The 25,143-nt window shown below is 41.9% G+C and overlaps 1 protein-coding gene across 3 annotated transcripts; it reads right to left on the bottom strand.

The window, feature by feature from the left end:
- Positions 1 to 576: 576 nt before the first annotated feature.
- On the bottom strand, positions 577 to 22,641 carry MED17 (mediator complex subunit 17). Of its 3 annotated transcripts, XM_003129786.7 has the most exons (13): positions 22,590 to 22,641; positions 22,107 to 22,455; positions 18,552 to 18,718; positions 17,173 to 17,392; positions 15,327 to 15,463; positions 15,150 to 15,234; positions 14,668 to 14,820; positions 12,034 to 12,164; positions 10,992 to 11,176; positions 7,709 to 7,846; positions 3,830 to 3,947; positions 2,231 to 2,390; positions 577 to 1,157 (listed from the first exon to the last, which is right to left on the bottom strand). In XM_003129786.7, exons 2-13 carry the CDS (start codon positions 22,354 to 22,356, stop codon positions 946 to 948), a joined length of 1,956 nt encoding a protein of 651 aa, XP_003129834.3. In that variant the 5' UTR covers positions 22,357 to 22,455; positions 22,590 to 22,641; the 3' UTR covers positions 577 to 945. The 3 variants fall into 3 exon arrangements, with proteins under 3 accessions (XP_003129834.3, XP_084831841.1, XP_084831839.1); XM_084975715.1 differs by lacking the exon at positions 22,590 to 22,641 and having other exon boundaries at positions 18,552 to 20,863; positions 21,344 to 22,526; XM_084975713.1 differs by lacking the exons at positions 18,552 to 18,718; positions 22,590 to 22,641 and having other exon boundaries at positions 22,107 to 22,526.
- Between the last annotated feature and the right edge of the window lie 2,502 nt (positions 22,642 to 25,143).

Genomic DNA, 25,143 nt, shown 5'->3' with positions numbered 1-25,143 from the left:
TATTACTTGTTCTTTGCAAAACATATTCCATTAGTATTTTCCCTGGGAAAGAGCAGAGAGCTAATGGAATAAGATAGGCCAACTCTTTCACTGGAAGAAGCAATCCAGGGTTGCTGGCAGAGGCTGGGGACTGCCGGGGGCAGGGCAAGGGGGCAGGGCAAGGCCAGAGCGGCAAGGAGAGTGAGGCCAGTCAAAGGGGAAACGAGCCCAAGGAGGGGCCTGGGGAGACATTAAAGGTACAATTTGCCTTCTAAGCCTTCAGTACTTTGAGAATTTCTCTAAGGACTTCGTCTCAAAGTACTAGACCCAGGCATGCATAACAAAGGCAGTCAGAGGCAGCGGTACCTTATCCACTAACTAGCGCAAGAGCTCCCTTCGCCAGCTCTGGTCAGCAGCTGCGGACAGGCTCCTTCGGTTGCACTTCAGGGAAAGATCTGCTTCTCTCAATGTGAGGGAATTCCTGTAGGAAAGCTGGGTCTCGAGAGTGTTTAAACGTTCCTTAGGTCATAACAAATGGTGAAATGAGATGGGTCAATTAAAGACACAATTCATTTAGGCTATGAGTTCTAGAGGATCTCAGATTTTTAACCATATGCTTTATTTAATGTCAACATCAAAGGAATATTTTCAAAAGCAAACTCAAATCCATAAGTTAGTAACATTTCAAGTTAACTGCATAAAAAACAGTACTTTACATCGCTCCCTAATTATATACCCCATACCTGTACATAAATTTTTGCATTTCAGAGCACTTCTCACTTATAAAGTGAAAGGTTTCAAAATGCTAGGTAAACATGTGCTAATTATTACACTTAAAAAACAATACTCCTTTGGAAGATTCCTCTTCCTTGCGCTTAGGGATGAAGGGCAAAAGTTTCTCAAGTCAAAGTTTCTGGAAACTTCTCATGGAAAAAAAAAATCTGGAAAATGGTCTGGAAAAAAGAATCACAGCAGACAAGGGCTAAGTGCAGACATAAGCAGTTCCATTTTATAAACAAAGTTTCGGCCTTCCATTTTATTCCACTGAACTTCTCTGAATGGCCCACGAAGATGATTCCATTTGCTATCTTGTAAAACGTCACTTTTTGGAAGGTCTTTACACTGGTTACGGGGAAACTGAACCATAACCTTGCTGCCACTTTCCGGGCCATTACGAACTGTGGAGCAAAACCAAAATATCAACATACTCATTTTCCAAGCTAGAAAATACAAAGACCACACAACTTCATTTTTCCACAAATACAAAAACCTTCTTTGTCCACCAACTTGAAAGCGCTTATTTAAAAGTACTCAAAATCAGAATAGGAAGGGATAGAGGAAAGATTATTCTGAATATGAACTTCAGGTTTTAATGAGGCTTCATTACTCAGGAAAAAAGAAAAGGGTATTTAGCAATTCTTATCAATAAAGATCTAGCAATGATCAAGGGTACCGATTCACAAGATGTGATCCAGTGGGGAAGGATTTCTAATTAGCCACTCTTTCAAGTATTTAGAGCAGGTATTAGAAAAGACCCCACTAAAACCAAGTGCTTCAAGTATAACTTTCCCCAAGATAATATGTATTCCTGCCTATCAAAGTGCCCTACCTACAGTAGGCGTTTCATAAAACATCCCTCTGTTCCATCCACTGATCATCCTTAGGATCAGATGTTATTCTTGCCTATTTGCAGAGTCTATATTTTTAAAAAGTTTTATCCATTAAGAGTTTTGAACTGCAGGAGGAGTTCGCATTGTGGCTCTGTGGAAATGAATCTGACTAGCATTCATGAGGACGCAGGTTCGCTCCCTGGCCTTGCTCAGTGAGTTAAGGATCTGGTGTTGCCATGAGCTTGGGTGTAGGCTGCAGATGCAGCTCGGATCGTGTGTTTTGATCCTCTGATTTGACCGCTAGCCTGGGAACCTCCATGTGCTGCAGGTACGGCCTTAAAAAGACCAAAAAAAAAAAAAAAAAAAAAGTTTTGAACTGCAGGAGTAACAATTCTGATAGCATTTTTCAGATAATCTCCTAGGAAAATGTGCTGCCAAGCAAAACATTTTTTATAACTATTAGAGAAGTAAATATCTGTTGCACTGAATAATAGCTTTGCTCAGATAAAAGCTCCGCATAATTACCAAATGAGCTCACCTACTGCATATACAAATTATTCTTAAGTATTTGTAATTATTAAAGCTAAATGTTAAGGCCAAACCCCCAAAGGTCTCTTCACATTCAGAGAAGCAGAAAGTACCTGAAATAGCATAGTCACCGCTCGGAGAGGCCACTGTGATGGCAGAGGCATTGCCAATGCTTTCTATGGGCCCAAGTCCCACGTGATTACTGAAGCTCAGGACCTGCCAGCCCATGACCTTGGCTAGCTGCTGAACTGCGTGCACCTGATGCTGTGACATCTGTGAATGAAAAAGGACACTTCACTGACAATCAGCAAGGGGATTTATTTTGCGGTGACTTGACATCACGACTATAGGGGTTTGTTGGGGTTTTCACTGCCTGGCGCAGGAAGCCCATTTCCTCTTTGGGGAATTCTCCTCTGTGTGACATACTGGGGCAAGGGACAGGACCCCACCTTCCGCTCCAGAGCTAAAATAGCCTGATACCTGCTTTCCTGTCCACTGTCAGCTCGAGCACAGGCACGTGACCTAACGTGGCCAACTAGAGCTGCCCACCGGGGTCTCTGCATGCAGAACAGTAGCAGCGTGCGCAGAGTTATCTTCCATTTACCCCCTCAAGCGCACGCTGTCCTGCGAGGCTGATCCATGTGGTTACACTAACAGCTTTTGTAACTAGATCCCCAGCAAACACTCTTGAAACGATCCTGAATGTGCCACCTATTTCTGGTTAAGACCCCGACTGATACACAGGGGCAAGAATGCACTCTGCCACCAGCGATGAAGGCAGTAGTGTTGGGATGGCAAGAGTAGTGCCACGGCCCTGGCTGTGGTTCTCACTATCTAGCTTCCTTTGATCCTGATCCTACTGCAAGCCTTATTCTCTAGACTGCTCATCAATTCTGGAAGCTATCCAGTAGCCTTTCCATGTTTTCTGTGTGTGTGCTTAAGCCGACCAAGGCCATGGTAGGTGCAATCAACCAAGAGCTGCCATGCCTCATAAATGCATTGTATTTACCTGGCACCACACATGCACATCCACGTAAAAGTTTACTGCCTCTAGGATGAAGAGTGTCAGTATTTTTTTTAATTTTATGTGAAATATAAATATGTGTTTTATATGAAAGATTCATTAGCATTTCAAAACCTACCCTTCTTCCATAACTCAGTATTTTAATGGATTATCACAATTCCATGAAGAAGGCAGGAGAAATACTGTTCTTACTTTACAGATGAGCAAAGAAAAGTCCAGAAATCTGCCCAGTGTCACAGAGCGGGTACTGGAACCTAGCACTTTCCATCCTGCCCCTTAATCTGAGGATCTCTGTCTTAGAGCTTAAGAGTAAAGCATCCCCCTTATCATCATGGAGAACGGACACCAGAGTTTTGTATCTGATCTCCTTTGCTCTGGTTTCCCTGGGTTAATACTGCTCCACTTTCACGTGGTCCTGAAGAGGCTGTAAATCAGCAAGTGTGATAAAATTTTAAAATTCTGATAGTCTCAGAACTGGTCCTTCATCTTAAATACAAACTAAGAGTAGAAACACATCTAGGATAGTTTATCAACATTTTCAATTAGTCAATAGGTTTGAAAATATGCCCTAGAAACTAGACGACAGGAGAAAAAACGGCTTTTTAAAATAATTTTACTTCTTACCCACTATGTTCTTTCAACGGTTGTGAAAGGAAGGGGCTCGGGCCTTGTAGCCTGCAGTTATTACCTGAGACAGAAGGAAATCCTGCAGCTCCTGCTCCTGGTGAGACAGTGTAATGACCCTTCCATCTCTGTGGACAACTCGGATCTGCTCAACTCCAATATTCAACTGCAGCTGAATGGACCTTTATAGACACACAGACCAAAAATCAGAAATGTTCAAAATTACCTTATACAATGCCAAAAACATTACACCCTAACATCAAAGAACAAGAATATAACAGTTTTGATAACCTACACCAACACCCACGAGGGGAGTTTTCTCAGCTGCAATGAATCTGTGAGACCGCCACCAAACTACCACAGGAGTAGCACCGGGCTACCCAGGAGGCACGGGGAGCCAGCACAGCATGCCAGCCAGCCAGCAGCATCTGCTCCTCTCATACAGCAGGCCCTGCAGCTGTCAATACAGCTTTTGTCGCAATGAACTGAGATCCACACTGAGAATATGTGGGACCTGCCCTGACTTAGAAACTTCGTCCTCACTGGAGCCACCCACTCCTGTTACAGCTCCACAGGCATGGTTTCCAGGGTCCCTACAAGAACCATACCCAGTGTCAAAGTCACACTGGGAAATCCAAAGCCATCCCCACCAAAGAGTTATAATTTCTCCCAGTTCAGATCCATTTTACCAACTTGGGATCATTTTCGCCGTAAGCAGTGTTGCCTAGTAACACACAGGGCGTCTTTCCTTATCCAGTTACCGGGGCACTAGAGCTAGAGTTAACCAAAGTCAAATTCTCCTACAGAAAGGAAAGGATTTTGTCAACTCTTCACCCTCTCCTGAAAAAATCAGCAAAGAAATTACAATACGTACACTCTAGTCACTTGTCTTAGGTCACAGAAACTCATAAAATAGCCAATGAATATATAAGCAGGTTACAAAACTCTTCCAAACCAATTTATAAATTTTCAGTATATGACATGTAAAAGAAACACAAAACTCCCTGAATCAAATCATCTAGACGAACAAATGCAGAAAAAAAGAGCATTATATCTTTCCACATCAGATACTACCTCTATTTAACTTGGTTCTACGGTGAATATTTAAGAACAAAACCTTTTGGCAACTGTCTATATAAAATTGTAATTTTGATGAATTAAAGTTTATGAATTTCTTTCCAAGAAAAACACAAAATTCAGAAGGCTTAAAGGAAAAGACTTACAAATGTAAGCAAATTTTGTAATTCTCCATTTTTAAACAAAGATGTGACGGAAAAAGAATTCATATCACTACTGGTTGGGGCAAACTCATGGCTCCCACTTTGAAAAGCAAACTGGTAACATTAAACAAATTTTTTTTTTTTTGGTCTTTTTGCCTTTTCTAGGGCTGCACCCGCGGCATATGGAGGTTCCCAGGCTAGGGGTCGAATTGGAGCTGTAGCCGCCGGCCTACGCCAGAGCCACAGCAACGAGGGATCGGAGCCAAGTCTGCCGAGTCTGCGACCTACATCACAGCTCATGGCAATGCTGGATCCTTAACCCACTGAGCGAGGCCAGGGATTGAACCCGCAACCTCATGGTTCCTAGTCGGATTCGTTAACCACTGCGCCATGATGGGAACTCCAAGATTAATCAAATTTTTAAGTGTATTTTTTGACCCAGCATGCACACTTGCAGGACTTTATCCTACAGATATACCTGCACATATGCAAATTATTTTGCTGGCATCCAACGAAAATATCAACACCAGAAAGTTGGAGAGTTTTAAGAAAGAGAATTATTTTTAACTTCAACTAGTATTAAGATGACCCCACCAGCAAGAGAATATGAGGAAAAGGGCATTCTCCACTTCCTCCTACTTTCTCTCCTATCCTGACTCCATCAAGGCTACATTATCACTAACTAAAGTTATAAAACGTTTACACTGGATTCTAGAACCATAATCTCACAGTTGCTTGGTCTTAGTTGTACATGTAGACAATTCAATGCTGAACGATTTTTTTCTTTTCCTCTTTTTATTACAGAAGATTTTATTTATTTATTTATTTTTTTGTCTTTTTTTTTTTTTCCTTTTGCTATTTCTTGGGCCGCTCCCGCGGCATATGGAGGTTCCCAGGCTAGGGGTTGAATCGGAGCTGTAGCCACCGGCCTACGCCAGAGCCACAGCAACGCGGGATCCGAGCCACGTCTGCGACCTACACCACAGCTCATGGCAACGCCGGATCATTAACCCACTGAGCAGGGGCAGGGACCGAACCCACAACCTCATGGTTCCTAGTCGGATTCGTTAACCACTGTGCCACGACGGGAACTCCCTTCTTACAGAAGATTTTAAACACAAAAGTATAGTATGATGAAAGCCAATGACCCCATCAGCCAGTGGCGTGTGCTGCTACCAATAGTGATCTATTCAGTACTTCCTCTCCCACCACATCCCCAAGCCCCCCCATTATTTCATGATTTCTTTAGGTAGAAAGGGAAGCAAACACCATGATCTACTCCAACATCTTTTCCTAGAAGTTTCAAGGCTGATTTCCTTTGCACTGTATATATACTCTTTTATCTTGTGTATTTTATCTCTTAATCACACTCATCTACTATGCTATAAAATACAGCATTATAAATGAGTGATATTCCCCTACTCCTGAGGGTTGTGATTTTGTTTCCAGGCATGTTTTGCTCACTGGAGAGACCACTGCGGCTAGTTAAGTCTGCCTGAAATCAAGCAATTAAAGCCTAAAAAATAAAATGTACTCACCAACCCTGATAAATGTTTGCTAGTGGCTCTCTCAGAAGGATCTGGGGAAGGGGACTCAGATCCATCTTTCCAGTTGTTAAATTTAAAAGAGGCTAAAATGGAGGCCAAAAATGCCATGCATGGCCCTTGGCTAATTATATTAACTTGCTCTGCCCCATTCTCCCATGATTTAGTGAAATATAACTGACAATGTGATTGGATGCATTTAAGGTACATAATACAACGGTTTGGTATTTGTAGATACTGCAAAATGATCACCACCATAAGTTAACATCACCTCACTTCATTACGCATTATCGTGTGATGAGAACTTTCAAGATCTACTCTTTGAGCAATTTTTAAGTAGAGACTACTACTTAACTATAGTTACCATGCTGTACATTACTTCTCCAGAACTTAATTATAACCAGAAGTCTGTATCCTCTGACCACTTTACCAGCCCGCTCACCAGTGGCAACCACCCACATATTAACGTGTGATTTCTGGATATAAATCAAGGAGACGGCTTTCTAGGAATGCTGAGGACAAAAGTCGTTAAGGGCAGAACCATGAACTGGATTAGACACAAGAACAACCTCAGGGCAGGAGAGAGCTACCAAACTTAGGCTGTTTTCGGCACACCGTGGAAAGTATGGGGTCTAATATACACGGCCCTCCTCACTTCAAATACATCAGACTGGCCACTGCCTCTAGGCAGGAACCGAAGCGGAACAGACTCTGAGGAAGCACGGCAACTTTCCGCTTAATGTGGGATCCATTTTTTCCATAGCTCAATACGTGACATTTACCTAAGAGTCCATTTTAGACATTCTTACCTCTCTCTTTTTTTTTTTTTGCTTTTTTTACGGCCACACCCATGGCATATGAAAGTTCCCAAGCTAGGGGTCAAATTGGAACTGCAGCTGCCAGCCTACACCACAGCCACAGCAGTGCTGGATCCTTAACCCACTGAGAGGCCAGGGATCAAACCCGCATCCTCATGGATACTAGTCGGGTTCATTACTGCTGAGCCACAATGGGAACTCCCTTGCTTCTCATTCTTAAAAACACTCTATGGCTGATGTAATTTCCTGGAAAGTTATGCCACTCTAGGAAATAAAAACAAAATCTTGATATAATCACTCAGCAAATAGCAATGCTTAAAAGGGAACTTAACATAGTAAACAACTTCTCTTTGATACTCACTTGCATATTTGTTCATAGCCTTGTGATGTGATTAAGACTTTCACACTAGATTCATACACATCATTAATATTTGACCAGTGAGCCTGTATCTGAGGATCCTCAATGCGACTTGCTAAGCTGTCAATAGTTGCTGCAGTCCTTTTCAAGAAAAGGAGTTACAATTGTTATAAAGTCACCATATAAAACAATATGACAAATCACTTATCAATTTTATGGATATTTAAAACCAGATTAACTCCTTTTGGAAAACACCACCATTTGAAAAGCTAGACTTTAAAGAAGGGTCAGCTGAAGTTCTGAGACCCTCCTTCATGCGGCTCCGATGTACTGGTTCCCAGCTTCACATCATGACACGTTCTCGTGCCACGTGGATTTCCTTGCCACTCCATTTGTGTTTTGCCACTCACTCAGAAAGTCTTATCAGAACACAAGTGGGAAGGATATGTCTAAGGGTACTAACCTCAGCTCTAGAAAGAACATCAATTGTTGGAGTTCCCGTCGTGGCGTAGTGGTTAATGAATCCGACTAGGAACCATGAGGATGTGGGTTCGATCCCTGGCCTCGCTCAGTGGGTTAAGGATCCAGCATTGCCGTGAGCTGTGGTGTAGGTCACAGACATGGCTTGGATCCCACACTGCTGTGGCTCTGGCAGAGGCCAGCGTCTACAGCTCTGATTTGACCCCTAGCTTGGGAACCTCCATATGCCATGGGAAGCGGCCCTAGAAAAGGCAAAAAGACAAAAAAAAAAAAAAAAAAAAAAAAAAATCAGTTGTTTATAAACATCAGTACCTAATCCCTGGTAACAAATGACCTGGGAGGTACTCACACCTGAGACCCATTACTATAAGGGAACTATACTTATTTTGAAGAGAAGCTGGAGACTTAACTGTACAATTAAAACCTTTACTTCAGGTTTCAGAAAAAAAGGACACAGTGAACTTCTTTGCAGAGCAGATACTGAGTCACAGACTTTGAAAAACTACGGTTTCCAAAGAAGACAGTTTGGGGGGTAGAGGGATGCGCTAGGGGTGTGGGATGGAAATCCTATAAAACTGGATTACGATGATCATTGTACAACTATTAATGTAATAAACTCACTGAGTAATAAAAAAAATAAAACCTATACTTCAAGAAAGACAAATATGGTGAGTATAAATAAGATTCATCAAATCCTAATCAGGTATCAAATACTGTAATAAGTGCTTTCGTGCATTCTATCATTTCATCTCACTAACAACAATAGTAGCCACTATTATTATTTTGGTCGTGCCCACAGCATGGAGTTTCCAGGGCAGGGATCGAACCCATGGCAGTGATCCAAGTGGCTGCAGTGACAAAGGTGGACCACAAGGGAATTCCTCTGGACACTACTATCTCCATTTTTCAGAAAGAAAAAAAAAGCAGTTTAGCAATGTGTAGTAACTTGCCCAAGATAACATAGCTGTTTGGAGCACAAAACCTGGAAATCTAACTCCAGAGCCAAAAATCTTTCCTTTATATTTTATACACACCAACAAACAGCCTAGAACGCAAGCATAAATTACTAAGTTAACCAAACAACTGGAGCTCCTCAGTTTCTCCTGACTCTGGTACTTCATCAGAAAGAGAAAGAAAAGCCAGGAGGAAATGAGAACAGCCACTGAGGACAAGGGGCTTTTACATCAGAAGCCTGGGTTTGCTCTCTTATCCTCCTTTTGCTCTAGTACTGGTTTCTTTCAGTCCATTTCTAACTTTCTCTTCCTTATTTTTATTTTTTTTGGCTGCACCCATGGCACATGGAAGTTCCTGGCCCCGGGGACTGAACCTGTGCCACCAGAGACAATGCTGGATCCTTAACACAATGGACCACAGTGGGAACTACCATTTTTAACATTCTTTTTTTTCCTGTGATTTGTTTCCCTGGCAGTGCTTTAAAAATTTCTACAATAGGTATCAATATGTATGTAAGACTATTCATTTCAGCATTACATCTATCAACAAACTGATAATGAAAAAGTAGCAATGAGAATTGGTAAGAAGAAATCATGGAATATTCATACAATAAGACATTATATTAAAATATTTTTGAAGGCAAAATATAAAATTTTATGATAACAGATTTGTAATTTAAAAAAAAAAGATACACATGGCATTCCTTCTGTGGTGCAGTGGGATCGGCAGCTTTTTTGCAGTGCCAAGGACACAGGTTCGATCCCTGGCCTATTGAGTACCATTAAGGTACAACTATGAATTAAGTAAAAATAGACCTCTTCACCAAACGACAATAATAAAACAGAAGTGCACCTTCAGCATTTGGAAAAGGGACACTTATTTAGGTTCGGTCATGCCAAGTTCTTTTGTAAACTGTGTATGGAAGAAAGAAAATGAGCTCTGGGGTTAAACAGACCCAGCCATAAATCCTGATTTTGCTAACCCAAGTTGTGGAACTTTGAGTAAGTTGTACTTTTCTAAACCTCAATCTTCTCATCAATAAAAATGGGTTAACATGATCTGCCCCAGAGCTAAGGATTAAATAAGTTAACATATGGGAAAATGCCTTCCAAAGTCCTAAAATGTGCAACAATCAAAAATATGGAAAGCTTAAAAAGGGTTTAAATGTGGAGTTGTCATTGTGGCACAAGGACACACGTTCGATCCCCGGCCTGGAATAGTGGGTTAAGGATCCAGCGTAGCCACAGTTGCAGCTTAGGCCGCAACCAAGGCTCAGATCTGACCCCCTGGCCTGGGAACTCCATATGCTGCGGGGTGTCCAAAAAAGAAAAAAAAAAAGGCTTCAATTAGTTCAGGAATAAGCATCTCACGGATGGGTTAGTTAAGACAGTATGGTGCTGTATGGTACATTCAAAATTTTAATGCCAGGTTAGAAGCAGTATATTACCTTATATGGGCAATGGCTCTACGTCTTCCCCAGACTTGACAGGGCCATCTACGACTATAAACTCTTTTTTTTTTTTTTTTTTGGTCTTTTTGCCATTTCTTGGGCCACTCCCATGGCATATGGAGGTTCCCAGGCTAGGGTCTAATCAGAGCTGTAGCTGCCAGCCTACGCTAGAGCCACAGCAACGCGGGATCCGAGCCGCATCTGCGACCTACACCACAGCTCACGGCAATGCCAGATCGTTAACCCACTGAGCAAGGGCAGGGACTGAACCCGCAAACTCATGGTTCCTAGTCAGATTTGTTAACCACTGCGCCACGACGGGAACTCCCCAACGACTATAAACTCTTATACTGCAGCCACCTCCCTCTCCCTGGAGAAAAGACTCACTTTGTCTGTCCTTACCTACTCCTCAGAAATATGTGCTTTGCTTGTTTAATTATTTTTTCCAGAAGCCCTTCACTTGACTGTATTGAATTAATTTCATTTTTATCAAAAGCTTGAGGACCCGAAAGTCTCATTCTCTTGTGGCCAAAAGGTGCACTTGCTGGATGAGGCATCATGATGGAGCTCAAGGTCTGTTTATGAAACTGTAACAAGAAGAGCCGTTGTCAACAGCCAACACCCGGATGGTAATTACAGTATTCAATCAGAACATGGCTCACATTTTGGAAACATGAAAGCAATGGACCTGAACCACATAAAAAGGCGGTCTTGGCACAGAGATAAACGTTAGTATCTACGAGGCCATGCTTAATGCGAGTCTGTAAAGAGAAGAGTCCCTCTCAAGCTGCCGTTTTTATTTTAAAAGTTTTAAGGTACAAAAACCAAATACTCTTCGCTAAGCCTCACGGACAGAACACATGCAATCAGTAGACAGTTATTCCACCGTAGCCCAGATGAGAGGCTTCCAAGCCTGGCGACGACAGAACCACTGGAGGAACATAAAAAAATACTGACTACTGCATCATCACAAGTAACAGAACCAGACTTTGGGGTGAGGCAGGGGAGGTGGAACATACACGCCTATTACAAGATCTCAGGGGATTCTTTTCAAATTAGCGTAAATTGTGAACAAACACTCTGGAAACACAATTCTAGATGACCTGCAGGGAGAATATACCCAGAAACAACTCAGGGTTCCTGTCCACAGGCTCCAGCAAGACATTTTCCCTGATCACCTGTTCAGAGGCACCCTTTAGCATGCGTCTCTACCCCTCTCTATAAACTTGTGGTCTATTTCTACCACTAGAAGCTATGCTTGGGGTAGAGAAACTGTATTCTGCTGGTCTCTATATTCCCCGAGCCCATGGCCAGGATCTTGCACAGCACAGACAGCGAATGTCATTGCTATGTGAGTAACGAGGACTCAGCCGAGAGGAGGGTGTGCACATTCACCGCCCTGATATGCTCACCGCAACACAAGGAAAAACACTTATTTCATTACCTCTCTAATCAGGAGATGCAAGTTATGCTCTAGGACATAAAGATGGTCCTCTGGACTTTGCTTCTCAGTAGAAGATTTTTGGGATTTCTTATCATTTGAGGAATGGCACAAAGAAATAGATAACTGCAAGCCTATTTATAAAAACAAGAAGAACAGATATAAATAACCTAAAATATGGAAAAGCACAAAGTGTCTTCATAAAGTATAATGAAAGCCTATTTTCCAAAGATACATTCTTTTTTTTTTTTTTGGTCTTTTTAGGGCTGCACCCACGGCATACGGAGTTTCCTGGGCTAGGGGTCGAATCAGAGCTACAGCTGCCAGCCTATGCCACAGCAACAAGAGATGCTGCGTCTGCAACCTACACCACAGCTCACGGCAACACAGGATCCTTAACCCACTGAACAAGGCCAGGGATCGAACCCGAAACCTCATGGTTCCTAGTCGGAGTCATTTCTGCTGCACCAGGATGGGAACTCCTCAAAAGATATATTCTGTACTGGAAGAGGATGCTTCATTTAAAAAATTTCTACACCAAAATGATGACTTATGAATGTAATAAACTACTGTGTACTTCAACAATTCAAATTCTGTTGACCTACCATGTGGCTGCTGAGCTTGAATGTGGCTAAAGACAGGTGAACAGGAGTTCCTGCCATGGTGCAGAGGAAACTAATCCGACTAGGAACCATGAGGTTGTGGGTTCGATCTCTGGCCTCGCTCAGTGGGATAAGGATCTGGCGTTGCTGTGAGCTGTGGTGTAGGTCGCAGATGCAGCTTGGATCTGGTGTTGCTATGGCTCTGGCGTAGGCTGGCAGCAACAGCTCTGATTAGACCCCTAGATTGGGAACCTCCATATGCTATGGGCGCAGCCCTAAAAAGACAAAATAAAATAAAGACAGGTGAACAGAAGCTATACATTTTTAAGCTATGAATTTGTTTCTTCTTAACTTCAAATTCAAAATTTAGAAATATTATGGACATTTAATTAAGCATTTTATACACAGAAACACTAATTCGAAAAGATAAATCTACCCCAATGTTCATAGCAGCGTTATTTACAACAGACAAGTTACAGAAGCAAGCTAAGTGTCCGCAAGGTAAGTGTCCATCAACAGATGAATGAGGAGTTCTCATCATGGCTCAGTGGTTAAGGAACTGGATTAGGATCCATGAGGATGCAGGTTGGATCCCTGGCCTCGCTTAGTGGGTTAAGGATCAGGTGTTGCCATGAGCTGTGGTGTAGGTTGTAAACACGGCTTGGATCTCACATTGCTGTGGCTGTGGCATAGGCCAGTGGCTACAGCTCTGATTCAACACGTAGCCTGGGAACCTCCATATGCCGTGACTATGGCCCTAAAGAGACAACCCCCCCCCCCCCAAAAAAAACCAGATGAATGGATAAGGAAAAGTGGTACATATATGTATATATATGTACATTCATGCATATACACAATGGAATACTGCTCGGCCATAAAAACAATAAAATTTTGCCATCTGTAACAACATGGGTGGACTTGGAGCGTATCATGCTAAGTAAAGTAAGTCGGACAGAGAAAGACAAATTCTGTATGATCTGACTTATATGGAGAATCTAAAATAACAGTGAACAAAAAAGAAACAGACTCAGGAGCTCCTGTTGGGGCTCAGCGGGTTAAGAACCTGACTAGTATCCAGGAGGGTGTGTGTTCAATCCCTGGCCTATCAGTGGGTTAGGGATCCAACGCTGCTACAAGCTGCAGCACAGGTCACAGATATGGCTCAGATCTGGTGTTGCCACGGCTGTGGTGTCGGCCCCAGCTGCAGCTCCGATTCAATTTGACCCCTAGCCTGGGAACCTCCATATGCCAAAGGTGTGGCCTTGAAAAGAAAAGGAAGACTCAAAGATATAAAGAACAAGCTAGTGGAGAGGAAAACTAGAGAAAGGAAAGTGAGGAGGGGCAAAGTAGGGCCTACCTTCCTATGGATTAGGAGGTACAAACCACTAAGCATAAAATAAATAAGTTACAAGGATATACCGTATAGCAGAGGGATTGCAGCCACTTTATAACCATAAATGGAATATAAATTTTAAAAACTATGGCTGTGTTATACACCTGAAACATGTATTATAGACTATACCTCAATAAAAAAACTTTAAAAATTAAGCATTCTCTAATTGATCTCATTTAGCAGTTAAGATAGGATCCCTGAAAAATCCTCCAGAAATGGTGTTAGCATAGACACCTCAAAGCAACTGTTGCTGAATAACGGCCTTGCCAGTGCAAATTTTTTGTTTTTGTTTTTGACTGCGCCCAGGGCAGCCCAGCCAGGGATCCGACCACAGAATGGCAGTGACCCAAGCCACGGCAGTCCCAAAGCCAGATCCTTAACCTGCTGAGCCATCAGGGAACTCCACTAGTGCAAATTTTTAACTTATACTGTTTAAAGCTCAAGAATGACACTGCTGAGGACACAGAATAGAGCAGTGTAGCCTGTGTTGCAAGCCACTTCACTGGCGGTTATTATGGACCGCATACTACCTCTCTGCTCTTACTGTTCCTTCAACTCACCAAATATCTTGGGTGAGTTGAAGGAACAGTAAGAGTAGCGTCTTAATTATAAATCTCAAAAGAGTAGACAGACTGCTCTTACTTGGAAAGGGCTGAGAGATAATCTGATTTTTCACCACAATGTGAGGGATCTGTGATTTAATTTGAACAGCTTCCCGAGAGAGCTGTGCAAAAATTTCTTTACATAAGAGAACATTTTGTGCTGCTTCCAGTTTTGTCTGCCAATGTGGGGAACCTGAAAGACAGAGGATATATGTATATATAAATTACCTAATTATATTAGGCATTAACTAGCTTAAATCATGATCTGAATACATACAACAGTTCAGAAAACCCTGTATTACAGCACATCCTTTGCAAAATATAAAACTTTTTACTTCTTTTACACAGAGAAAACTGGTAAATGAGTTCAATCTTTAAAAAAGATTGCATAGCTACTATTAATAAATTATAAATAATTATATTTCCAATTGCTCTTCTTCTGAAGTACCTGTTTGTCTTCAGTTTATTTGTAAATGTAAACTCAGATAAAACGAGACGTTAGAGGACAGAACCTAACTATACCTGGTTTGGATTTAGGCAAAGGTCGTTTGAAGAGGTTAACTGTGCCGAGATCACCTATGTCTGGAGCCTGTTTTTGAATCGAAACCTATGTGATAATAGTAACATACAAAAAATGTTAGCAAATTAGCTACTGAGCTATTAACAAGAAATTAACTGAAAAAAAAACCTGACAAATACCTTGATATATGCAGACCCCTCTAAATCACTAGGAATCTGGACATCAAGGGGACAATAATCTTCGGGTATCTTCTTATCCAGATCAATATCTGTATTCTTTATTACTTCAAAGGTACCATGATGGGGAAACAGAGATCCTAATGGATTATTAAAAACAGGAAAATTGAGAACAGTGACCACATTAGTTTAACACCAATTATTGGGTATATATAAATGCTCTTTCACATATACATCACTGCAGCATAAGTTGAGTTCCCATGGAAAATATGTTTCAGAGGAAGGGAGAGGCATGGTAAGCAAAAAGAAGGAAGCAGGACAAAGAGTTATTTACCTAAAAAAACCAAACCAAAACAGGCCTTAGTCTCACACTATCATTATAATACAAACTCCACAGTCCATCCAAACTGTTTCATTCCAATGGAGTTTTGACAAAATAAATATAATTCTAGAAAATAATTCCACAGATTTAATTTTGGAGATTAAATACTTGTGGAGCTCGGCCTCTGTAATAAGGCTGCAATTGAAAGGTTCTGAATTCAACAAGGGATAGACAAAAGGATAGTTGTATACACCGCCCTCTTTTCAACCTAGACTTTCGTGTGATTTTTTTGTGTGTGTATCGAAGAAATTGAGACAGTTGTTCTGGGCTGCTGAATTAACTGAGGCATGGGTAGCTAAATGTACCAGCTTTTTTATAACAGGGGAAGATATTCAAGATATTCTTGCAATTAAAAACAATGTAATCAAACCCTTTTATAAGATAGGTGACTGTCCCATAGAGAGAAATTAGCAGATCTTACACATAATTATTTGTTGGGAAGAACAATGTCCAGAGCCAGAAAGTGCCGTTCTGTAGCGTATCATCAAAATGTAAAAATGTCTTCATTATCTTGAATATATCTTTGTGATGGAACATAACCTTCAGAATTCAAAATTTCCAAATTCACATCGATGCTGAGGCACGTAGGTCCTCCAGTACTGGACCTAACCACCTCGACCTACCTTCCTATAATTTTAGGATAATGACGGCCTGCTCTGGAAAATGAATCCTTTTAAAATATCACGCTGCTATTGTTACCCTAATGACCACAGCCAGGGTGCCTTACTTTTTTATCCCTTGATATTCAAAGTTCTTACCCCATTGAGCTGTGAATCTTATAAACTTTCTGTGTAGAGCTCCTCTGAGCTATATATTTCGGCAGCTTCAAGATATAACTGAAATTACCTGGAGAAACTTGCTATTATATATTATAGCTCAACAGGAATTTATACCAAAAGATGTGAATTCAAGATATTAAATTTATAGTATATGCCAACAAAGTAGTGAGTTAGTGCCGCAGCCTTGGCTGAATGGAAAAAGGAAGGTGAAGTGTTTTCACCGTTCTCTTTCTTCACACAGAATGTGAAAAGCGTAGCAGACTGAAAGGAGAGTAATAGAACAAGGAAGAATAGAAATGTTCTTTTTCTCCTTTTATGCCCAGTTTTTAAGGGTCACAGGTAAGCCTCCAATTGAGGAGTCTATTTCTACTTCATTATCTCTGATCAAACTTAAGATGTCAAGTATAGTTCAGAGTGTGTTAGCACATAAACCTTATCTCTGAACTTTCTGTTAAGTGAACCTAAAATGTTTTCAAATTGAATATAAACTATTTATACATGTTTATGTAACACTATGATAAAAGTAATTTTAGCTTTCTCGGGCTTACATGCACAGAGATTTAAACTTCCAAATGTAACATAACTGAGAAACAGTATTATGATAGAAGAATATGTAACATTAGAATCTACTCTTTATAGTTTTTGACAACTACAGTTAAGAAGCAGAGTTTTGAACAATTATCTATACCTGCACTTCTGTAGCTCAGATCGCCAAGAATTTTGTCTCCAACTTTTCTAAGTTTCCAGTGTTGCCTCAACCTCAAAAGCTCAGAGTTGAAGTCTCTTTGAAGCTTATTTTCTTGGTTTTCAGTGACTGATTTAGTCAGTCTTTCTGCCCCCTTCAGTAGGATTTGTGCTGCTCCAGCAAGTGACTTCTTTTTAGATATCAACTGCAACGTCTGAGGATTCTACCAAAAATAATCCGAAAGTATAGCTCTGAATTACTTTTAAATGATTTTATTCATTTTTCTTTTTCAGCCACCCCCGCTGCATATGGAAGATCCCAGGCCAGGGGCTGGATCCGAGCTGCAGCTGCGACCTATACCACAGCTGCAGCAACACTGGACCTTTAAACCCACTGCAACAGGCCGAGGAGTGAACCAGTGCCTCCACAGAGACAAGACAGATCATTTAAAAATGATTTTCAAATGATACATTATCTCAATAATAAAATACGCAAGAGAAAATTTAAAAATTAAAGAAAAGCAAGGAGAAGGTGGGAAAGTACAAATAATTTTTTTTTTTTTTAAAAGAAAACCTTAACCTATTTCTTTGGTCAACTCAAAGACTTGTGTTAAACCAAAACACCACCGTGGACTGTAAATCACAACTTATCATGGCACCAATTCTGCCCAATCCAGGTCGGGCTCCCCCACTTTGTGTGGCCATTCCTCCCTCTCCTTATGTGTACCACTCTCCACCCCACCTGTTTGTACCTTTAAAGGCATTCAAACTTATGATCAAACACCATAATTTGAAAACTGATGGGAAATCGAAATCTATGTGTTATATATACACACATACATAAATATCCATAATCACCATGTCATGTAGACATACTTCTGAAAAGCCAAGTTTAATAAAATTTTCTGGGGAGTTCCCATTGTGGCTCTGCAGTAATGAACCTGATTAGTATCCATGAGAACATAGGTCCGGATCCCTGGCCCCGATCAGTGGGCTGGGCATTTGGCATCAGCTGCAAGCTGCAGCATGGGTCGAGACATGGCTCGGATCTGATGTGGCTGTGGCATAGGCTGGCAGCTGCAGGTCCAACTCAACCCCTAGCCTGGAAACTACCATGTGCTGCCAGTGCAGCCCTAAGGAAAAAAAAACTTTTCTGGCTACCTAAAAGTCAAAATAATAAAGTTTCATAAAAATGTCACAATTTTTTGATGATATGATGGAAACTAATTCTGAGGTTTTGGGAAGCTTATGACCCTCAGCCTTTAAATCTTCATCTGGACTTAAGTTTGCATTTAAGAAAAAGGAAACAGTAGGCACAGAGCCTAAAAGATGGTCCTGGAACTTAATAAAATGGCACCATTACTCAATCAAAGCCTAGAATACCTGTTTTGGAGGAAGTGCATCCTGAGAAACAGGATCAAGAGTCATAAATTTTTTCTCCCTAACAATACTGAGAACATCATAGAGAACACACATCTCTGTCAGGGCACTTCTCAAATTGTTCCTCACTGAATCCCAAGGCCAAAGGGAAGGCTGAAATTTCACCAACCCTAAAAAGGAGGGGGGGGGGAGAAAGAAAGATATAGGTATCAGTTCCAGAAAGCTTCTCCAAAAGAAGAAATAATGAATTCTATTTCAAACTAGTCCCTCTTTTTTCTCATCCCCTTCCCCCTCCTTGAACCTTTAACATTTCAGTTAGCCATTCCTACAGTGGCAAAACAAACATATACAATTTTCTAAGTTAAAGCTAACTTTACAATATGTTAAGTGGACAAATAGCGTTTTAAATGTATGCAAGCCTTTCTTTTTTTTTTTTTTTTCTATCTTTTGTCTTCTTAGGGTCACACATGCGGCATATGGAAGTTCCCAGGCTAGGGGTCTAATCGGAGCTGTTGCCACCAGCCTACACCACAGCCACAGCAACGCCGGATCCTCAACCCACTGAGCGAGGCCAGGGATCGAACCCGCAACCTCATGGTTCCCAGTCAGATTTGTTTCTGTTGCGCCACAACTGGAACACCTCAAGCCTTCTTAATAACCTTTACCTTCCAGCTTTTAAAATCTGAGTGATTGTAGAGAATTTCCAATATACAGAAAAGTACAAAAATAAAAATGATCTATAACGGCAGCATTCAGATAGTAAACACTATTAATACATCCTCCAACGTATTAATCATCTTAAAAAATTAAATTTCATAAATATATGCTCACAGTATAGAATTCAAACAGTACAACTTATACTGAGTAAAAAGTGAAAGTGTTTTATTCCCCACCCCTAATTCTCTGTCCTCCTGAGGGGGACAATCACCATTAACTGTTGGGGCAAATCCATGCAAATGTTTTTCATAAATACATTCCCACTTTTCTATTACTTGCTTCCGCCCCACTTAGTTATGTCCTAGAGACACTTCCAGGTTAGCACATATGGATTTACTTCATTCTTTTCACCTTCTACGATACTGTGGAGCACAGAGGTACAGTCGATTTAACCACTTCTGTGTAATGGACTGGTTGCAACAATGCTAGCGGTGTAAACATCTTTAACACATCTCTGTATACGTCAACTTCGTCTGTAGCTTCAATTCTCAGTCATGATATTAGTGGCTCAAAAGAGAGGCACATTTAAAGATTCTGACACATACTGAACTGCCAAAGGTTCTCACAAATAAGGCTCTACAAATTCACATTCTCAACACTGGGCATTAACTCTTAAAACGCTACAACCCTTAGGCATGAAAATAGCATCTTAATGCTATATTTGCATCTCCCTATTAGCAAGAACTTAAATCTTTCCTCTGTGAGCTGACTGTCTTTGGCCTGTTTTTCCAATGAATTGTCTTTTTCTTTTCAGTTTGAAGGGACTCTTTGAATATCAACCACTTGTATGTCATGTGTCTTGCATATACCTCTCCCAGTCTGTCATTTATCTTTTTACTTTGTTTATGCTACCCTTTTTTCCCATTATTATTTTAAAATTGTATGTAAATGGAGTTCCCACTGTGGCTCAATGGGTTAAGGACCTGATGTAGTCTCCCTGAGGATGCGGGTTCCCTCCGTGGCCTCACTCAGTGAGTTAAGGATCTGGTGTTGCCACAAGCTGTGGCACAGGTCGTGGATGCGGCTTGGATTTAGTGTTGCTGTGGCTGAGGTGTATGCTGCAGCTGCGGCTCCAATTCAATCCCTAGCCTGGGAATTTCCATGTGCCACAGGTGCGGCCCTAAAAAGAAAATTAAATAAATAAATAACTTTTATGTAATTAATATACCTATCTTTTCCTTTATAACTTCTGGGTTTCCTATCCTGCTTATGGAAGCCTCTCCTAATTTCGAAGTTAGGTAATTTTAACTTCTTTCCAATTATTTTATTCTCATTTCCCTTTCAATCCTTGTCTAAATATTTCTATGTGAGGTTTGAGGTAGTATTTACCTTTCATTTCTGAATGGATCCCTAATTGTCCTAACATCAGTGGATTGAAATGTCTTTAAATTTTCACTTACATAGGGTATGTTACACGTAACTAAACAAAGAATTGTCAGTATTTTTTATTTTTTTATTTATTTATTGCTTTTGCTTTTTAGGGCTGCACCTGGGGCATAAGAAGGAAGTTCCCAGGCTAGAGGTCCAATCAGAGTTACTGCTGCCAGCATACCCACAGCAATGCCAGATCCCAGCCGCGTCTGCAACCTACACCACAGCTCACCACAACACCGGAGCCCTGACCCACTGAGGGAGGCCAGGGATCAAGCCTGCATCCTCAAAGATACTAGTCAGATTCGTCTCCACTGTGCCGCAATGGGAACTCTGGTACTTTTCATTCTTGACAATAAGAATGCAAAAAACCATTCATACTTTTCCCATAATCCTTTCCTAACTAGTTTTGTTTTCCTTTTAATCCATTTACTATGTAACATCCAGGGTAACCTTTTGTAAACAAATCATCTGTCTGCTTAAAAATCCTTCAAAAGCTTTCCATTGTCTTTGTAATAAAAGCCAAATTGGGAGTTCCTGCCTGGTGCAGTGGGTTAAGAATCTGACTGCATAGGAGTTTCCGCGTGGCTCAGCAGTTAATGAACCCGACTAGAACCCGATCCTCATCGATTCGGTTCGATCCCAGGCCTCGCTCAGTGGGTTAAGGATCTGGCGTTGCGGTGAGCTGTGGTGTAGGTGGAAGACACAGCTGGGATCTGGCTTTGTTGTGGCTGTGGGACAGGCCAGCAGCTGCAGCTCTGATTCAGCCTCTAGGCTGGGGAACTTCAATTTGCTGCAGGTGCGGCCCTAAAAAGCAATAAAGAATCTTGACTGCAGTCTGGGTTGCTGGGAGGTGTGGGTTCAATCTTCTGCTGAAAAAAGATCCCACACTGATGCAGCTGTAGCTCTTATTCAATCCCTGGCCCCAGGAACCTCCATATGCCACCGGTGCAGCCACGAAATTAAAAAAAAAAAAAAAAAAAGAAAAAGAAAGAAAGAAAAGCCAAATGTTTCTCCTGGCCTTCTGCCTCTACATGATTTGGCTCCTGCCTCCCTCCTGGACCTCATCACACATTCCAACCAATAAGAATGTCTTTTCAGCAGGTGTTACTATCATCATCCACCTGGCACAGGGAAACAAAACTAATACGCGGCAGATATTTGAACTAGGCCTCTTAACCAGGATGTGCCACATTACAGACATTCTATGAAAACACTTCATAGTGGCCGTGTTTTTCAAGAGCCTCCCACTCAAGGAAACCTGCAGAAGAATAAGGAGTATTAAGAGTCAGGTGGTGCCCTCAATTTTCCAGCGATTAAAAAAAAGACGACTATGAGCTCAATTACTGTTTCGCGCGGTTACGTTCAAAATACTCCTACGCACAGCATCTTACCTGGTACAGGAGAGGCAGTGACATTAACCCGCTGGTACCGGGACCCGGAGACCGGCCCAGTGGATTCGAGACTTACCTTCCTCGTCGTCCTGGTCCGCGCTAGACCCGGCGCCCGCCCAGTCCTGCGCATCGCCGTCGGCCCCCGCCGCCTCCTCCTCCTCGGAGCCCGAACCTTGGCTGAAGTCAATTCGCTGTGCCAGACGCGCCAGGTTCTGCGACATGGACAGTGGCTGCAGGTACGTCTCAGTGCCATCCAGGCCCACCTCCTGGACCTGCTTCTCGCAGGCCGACTCGATGCTGATCCGCACAGCTCGCACCCCAGACATGCTGGCGGCGTCCGCAGGACCCCTGCGCCAACTGAAAACCCAGGGAGGCAGTAGGGGCACCTCGGCTGGAGGCCGGAAATCGGAGAGCCTCGGAGAACCCTGGAGAAACCAAACACAGATCTAGAGCCGCAAACAAAGAGAAGAACACTGAGACCTTCCCAGAGTGCACTGCAGGGCCCTCCCCCTCCACTCATCCAGTCCCCCCGCCCCTCTCGGAATCTCGCGGAGGGAACCTGGAGGGCGCGGGAGTTCCACACTTCCGGCCGAGCGCTTCCGGTGAATCCCACTTCGGCCTCCGGAAAAGCTTCCTGGTCTGTAAGGAAGAGGCGTGGCCTGTAGTGGGCGGGATGGACCCAGGTACCCAAAGGGTAGGGAGGCGGGTGGCCGCTTTAAAAAAAAAGGTAGGGAGGCGGGTGGCCGCCTACGTTTCTCAAGTGTTACTTGTGAAGTGACGTAGGAGGGATGAAGAAGGTGGTAAAGAGGTAGGGAATACAAGATGAATGGGTTCCTGGATCTTATTATCCAGAGACCTTCTGAGAATGCTGAGATTAGAGAGTTTACACCTAAAGTAGAAGTGTGTCTGAAGAGTTATAAAGAGTTATAAAATAAGAGCTTAGTGTAAGGAAAACAATGAATGGTGCATATCACTACTTAAAGTTATACTGCATAATTAGCTAGTTTCCATTCCTTTTCAACTCCATGACGGCAACTCTCCCGTAAGCATAATAGACACTGGCACGTACTATGTGCTATAATATTTATTTTATGCCTGAGTGGCTGAGAATAAATAGTATTTACAAGGTTAAGAAGCATTGGTATGGGGGCGCAGCCTGCTTTGACTCTCCTTTGCCTGGCAAAACAATAATGCTTTTTTTTTTTTTTTTTTTTAAATAGGGCCACACCTGTAACATATGGAGGTTCCTAGGGTAGGGGTCAAATTAGAGCCACAGCTACCGGCCTGCGCCACAGCAACACCAGATCAAAGCCACATCTGGGATCTACACTGCAGCTTGCTGCAACACAAGATCCTTGACCCACTGAGTAAGGCCAGGAGTCAAACCCACATCCTCATGGATAGTAGTTGGATTCTTAACCACAGTGATAACTCCCCAGACTCCTAATTTATCTCTACCCTCCTTCCCCTTTGGTAATCGTAAGTGTGTTTTCTGAATTAACTCCCCAGACTCCTAATTTATCTCTACCCTCCTTCCTTCCCCTTTGGTAACCATAAGTGTGTTTTCTGAATTTCTTTGTGTTTTGTAAATAAGTTCATTTGTATCACTTTTTTAGATTCCACCAACAAGTGATATATGGTATTTGTATGTCTCTGATTTATTTCACTTAGTATGATGATCTCTAGGTCCATCACGTTGCTGCAAATGGCATTATTTGATTCTTTTTTATTGCTGGGTAATATTCCACTGTGTGTGTATGTCTACTACATCTTTTTCTTTTTTCTATTATTTTATTTTTTAATTAAAGTATAGCGATTTATAACATTGTGCCAATTTTTGCTGTACAGAGGGTGACTCAGTCATATATGTATATTCTTTTTTTTTTTTTTTTTTTTTGTTGCTGTTGTTGCTATTTCTTGGGCCGCTCCCGCGGCATATGGTGTTCCCAGGCTAGGGGTTGAATCAGAGCTGTAGCCACCGACCTACGCCAGAGCCACAGCAACGCGGGATCTGAGCCGCGTCTGCAACCTACACCACAGCTCACGGCAACGCTAGATCATTAACCCACTGAGCAAGCCCAGGGACCGATCCTGCAACCTCATGGTTCCTAGTCGGATTCGTTAACCACTGCGCCACGACGGGAACTCCATATATGTATATTCTTTATTTATATATATATATATATATAAAATTTCCATCATGGTCTATTCTAGGAAATTGTCGTTCCCAGTGCTATACAGTACAACCGTATTGTCTAGCCATTCTAAATGTAATAGTTTGCATGTGCTAAACCCAAACTCTGAATCCATCCCACTCTCTCCCTCCTCCCCCTTAGCAACCACGTCTCTTCTCCATGTCTGTCTGTTTCTGTTTTACAGATAGGTTCATTTGTGCCATATTTTGGATTCCATTTATAAGTGATACCATATGGTTTTTGTCTCTTTCTGACTTCCCTTAGTAGGATAATCTCTAGTTGCATTCTCATTGCTGTGTATGGCATTATTTTGTTCTTTTTTATGGCTGAGTATTCCGTTGTGTATACATACCACATCTTTTTTTTTTTTTTTTTTGTCTTTTTGCCATTTCTTGGGCCCCTCCCGCAGCATATGGAGTTTCCCAGGCTAGGGATCGAATCAGAGCTGTAGCCGCTGGCCTACACCAGAGCCAGAGCCACAGCAATGCAGGATCCGAGCCATGTCTGTAACCTACACCACAGCTCATGGCAACGCTGGATCCTTAACCCACTGAGCAAGGCCAGGGATCCAACCTGCAACCTCATGGTTCCTAGTCGGATTTGTTAACCACTGTGCCACGACGGGAACTCCATCTTTTTTTTTTTTAAAGCAATATTCAAGTCTAATTTATTAATGATATGATAATAAGAACAATAATGTTGATATAGACAGATAATTCATATCTCTGGACATTTATTTTTTTTACCACATCTTCTTAATACATTCATGTGTTGATGGACATTTAGGTGGTTTCCCTGTCTTGGCTACTGTGAATAGTGCTGCAGTGAAGAGGGTGCATGTATCTTTTTGAATTACAGTTTTGTCTAGATATATGTTTTTTCTGCATCTATTGAGATGACCATGTGATTTTTCTTTTC

The sequence above is a fragment of the Sus scrofa genome, chromosome 9 (assembly GCF_054392235.1).
Source record: "Sus scrofa isolate SSC_HxYL_T2T_F1_AM1 chromosome 9, Sscrofa_HxYL_maternal_Yorkshire_Landrace_v2.0, whole genome shotgun sequence".
Lineage (NCBI taxonomy): Eukaryota > Metazoa > Chordata > Mammalia > Artiodactyla > Suidae > Sus > Sus scrofa.
The sequence above is the reverse complement of the archived record's forward strand: the minus strand, read 5'-3'. Positions and strand labels throughout refer to the sequence as shown.